The sequence below is a fragment of the Otolemur garnettii genome, unplaced genomic scaffold (genome assembly GCF_000181295.1).
Source record: "Otolemur garnettii isolate 467f Iridium unplaced genomic scaffold, OtoGar3 scaffold00007, whole genome shotgun sequence".
NCBI classification, from domain to species: domain Eukaryota; kingdom Metazoa; phylum Chordata; class Mammalia; order Primates; family Galagidae; genus Otolemur; species Otolemur garnettii.
The window spans coordinates 6,451,255-6,452,686 of NW_003852402.1; the positions used below are offsets into that span (position 1 = coordinate 6,451,255).

The 1,432-nt window shown below is 40.4% G+C and overlaps 1 protein-coding gene across 1 annotated transcript in view; it reads right to left on the reverse strand.

Annotated features, from left to right (window-relative positions):
• Positions 1-1,341, reverse strand: part of LOC100954869 (heat shock protein HSP 90-alpha-like) — a 2,902-nt gene extending 1,561 nt beyond the window's left edge. The window contains 2 exon segments of the mRNA XM_012801123.2: positions 2-153; positions 156-1,341. Coding sequence (XP_012656577.1) covers positions 2-153; positions 156-1,284 — 1,281 coding nt within the window. The 5' untranslated portion in view covers positions 1,285-1,341.
• Between the last annotated feature and the right edge of the window lie 91 nt (positions 1,342-1,432).

Below are 1,432 nucleotides of genomic sequence, written 5' to 3' on the forward strand. Positions count from 1 at the left end.
TTTTGTAGTTCTCCTTATCTTCTGCCAGTTCAGTAAAGAGCTCTAAGCACTTTTTGACCAAATTCTTTCTGATAACTTTCAAAATTTTGCTTTGCTGCATCTCACGGGAAATATTTAGAGGGAGATCCTCAGAGTCCACCACTCCTCTAATAGCTCCTCACAGTTATCCATGATAAAAAATCTGCGGACATACAACTTAATGTTGTTCTTTTTCTTTCTGTTTTCAAATAAGTCAAAAGGAGCATGACTTGGGACAAAAAGCAGAGCTCTGAATTCCAACTGTCCTTCAACTGAAAAGTGCTTCACTGCCAAGTGATTTTCTCAGTCATTGGTCAAGCTCTTGCAGAATTTTCCATACTCCTCATTAGTTATATCATCAGGATTTCTGGTCCAAATAGGCTTTGTTTTGTTGAGCTCTTCATGATCAATGTACTTTTCCTTAATCTTCTTCTTCTTCTTCTTGTCACCATCTTTCTTCTCCTCTTCTTCTTCATCAGAACCAACATCTTCTATTTCAGGTTTGTCATCAGATTCCTTTTCTTCTTTTTCTTTCTCCTCCTCCTTGTCTTCCTTTTCTTCCGCCTCATCATCACTGACTTCTTTATCACGTTCCTTCTCCACAAAGAGAGTAATGGGATAGCCAATGAACTAAGAATGTTTCTTCACAATCTCCTTTATTCTTCTTTCCTCCAAGTACTCAGTTTGGTCTTCTTTTAGATGGAGAATAACCTTTGTTCCACGACCCATGGGTTCACCAGTGTCCGTCCTCACTGTGAATGATCCTCCTGCAGAGGACTCCCAGGCATACTGCTCATCATCGTTATGTTTGGTGATCACAGTCACTTTCTCCGCAACCAAATATGCAGAATAAAAACCAACACCAAACTGGCCAATCATAGATATATCTGCACCAGCCTGCAGAGCTTCCATGAATGCTTTGGTTCCAGACTTGGCAATAGTACCAAGGTTATTGATCAAGTCAGCCTTGGTCATTCCAATGCCAGTATCCACAATAGTAAGGGTTTGATCTTGTTTGTTTGGTATGAGATTAATATGCAGCTCTTTCCCAGAGTCTAGTTTACTGGGATCTGTCAAACTTTCATATCTGATTTTATCCAAAGCATCTGATGAGTTTGAAATGAGCTCTCTCCGAAAGATCTCTTTGTTTGAGTAGAAAGTATTGATGATCAATGACATTAACTGGGCAACTTCTGCCTGAAAGGCAAACGTCTCAACCTCCTCCTCCTCCATCGGTTGGCCTTGGGTCTGGGTTTCCTCAGGCATCTTGGCTAATGGATCGCACAAGCTCCACGCTACAGCAGCACCAGGACGCTGAAGCAACTCCTGATCAGCTTTTAAAGATTATTTGCCATCTCTTTATCTTCTTTAGTAATGTGTCTGTTTAGTTCTGTTGTCCTTTTTTTTTTTTTTT